The sequence below is a fragment of the Alligator sinensis genome, unplaced genomic scaffold (genome assembly GCF_000455745.1).
Source record: "Alligator sinensis unplaced genomic scaffold, ASM45574v1 scaffold907_1, whole genome shotgun sequence".
NCBI classification, from domain to species: domain Eukaryota; kingdom Metazoa; phylum Chordata; order Crocodylia; family Alligatoridae; genus Alligator; species Alligator sinensis.
Genome location: NW_005841925.1, coordinates 3,388,879 through 3,390,066, shown reverse-complemented (window position 1 = coordinate 3,390,066; position 1,188 = coordinate 3,388,879). Strand labels below are relative to the sequence as shown.

Below are 1,188 nucleotides of genomic sequence, written 5' to 3'. Positions count from 1 at the left end.
GAATGCATCTGGAGAGCTGTTCGCTGAGAGTTTGCTTCCTGAGACCACTGAAGCCAGTGGTATAGTCTTTCCACCAGCCTGGAGGTCCTCTGGATCCCTGAGCTGACAGTATCATACCACTTTCTAGTCATACCTCCAAAGGGGACAAAAATCCCCTCTCTTCCCAACCAGTCCTTCTTGTTTATGTTACAGTTAACTTTGTAAATATGGGGCTTTTTTACTCCTTAACACACTGCTGGGACAGGACCATACTTGGAGGATGCCCGTCTCGTATCCGAGAGGTCTGACGCACACAGTTCTGCCTTTCGGTCTATTCCACACTAACTCCTCTCTGGCCCCGGTCACACAGGGGATGCAGTCTAGCCACTGTCAGACAGAGCTTTTGGCTGGGTTGCCAGCAGGACCTCCCTGCTCCAAAGGTCTCCAGTATCGGGGTGTCATACACTGGACGGGCAATTCTCAACCCTGGGGCGCTGCAAAATTCTTTTAAGTGTGTTGCATATTAGCTCTGTTAAATCCACAAGCCCAGAGACTGTGAATGGAAATCCACAGTGTCATGAGTGCTCTTGCCTGCCGTGAGCTCCCTGGAGTCTTTGCCACAGGAGAATCGCTCTCTTATTCCCCACCGCAGCGAGGAGGCGAGTGAAAGCTCAGAGCTGGCATTTTCCACAGGGTACCTCAAGTCTACCAAAAAGTACACGGGGTCTCAAGAGGCTGAGAGCCACCGCAGTAGCCCCAAGAGCCCCTGGCTCCGGCAGCCACCCACCTACACCCACGAGCCGGCTCCGGGCTCTTGCCAGGAAGCCGGGTGGCCTCTCAGAGGGAACCCAGCTGGACAGAGCAGCTCCATGAGATGAAGATCACAAGCCTCAAGCCCAACCAGCCCTAGCGACCCCAGCTTACCTCCGAGTAGACATAGAGGGGCAGGACCAGGATGGCCAGCAGCAGGTCAGCCACGGCCAGGCTGACGATGAAGTAGTTGGTGGTGGTCTTCAGCGCCCGCTCCATGCAGACGCTGAGGCAAACCAGCAGGTTCCCGCAGATGATGAAGAGGATGAGGAGGATGCCCAGCACCAGGGCAGCCACGTTGTGCCCGGGCTGCCCGCCCGGCACCCGCACCGTGGCATTGGACGGGTCCTCCTCAGTGCCATTGCTCTGCATGGCTGGGGCTCGGGGGGCACCTGGGGA

General features: G+C 56.9%; 1 protein-coding gene across 1 annotated transcript in view; it reads right to left on the bottom strand.

Moving 5' to 3' along the window:
* Window positions 1–1,180, bottom strand: part of DRD4 (dopamine receptor D4) — a 43,919-nt gene extending 42,739 nt beyond the window's left edge. The window contains exon 1 of the mRNA XM_006019200.1: window positions 904–1,180. Coding sequence (XP_006019262.1) covers window positions 904–1,161 — 258 coding nt within the window. The 5' untranslated portion in view covers window positions 1,162–1,180. The remainder of the gene's footprint in view (window positions 1–903) is intronic.
* Between the last annotated feature and the right edge of the window lie 8 nt (window positions 1,181–1,188).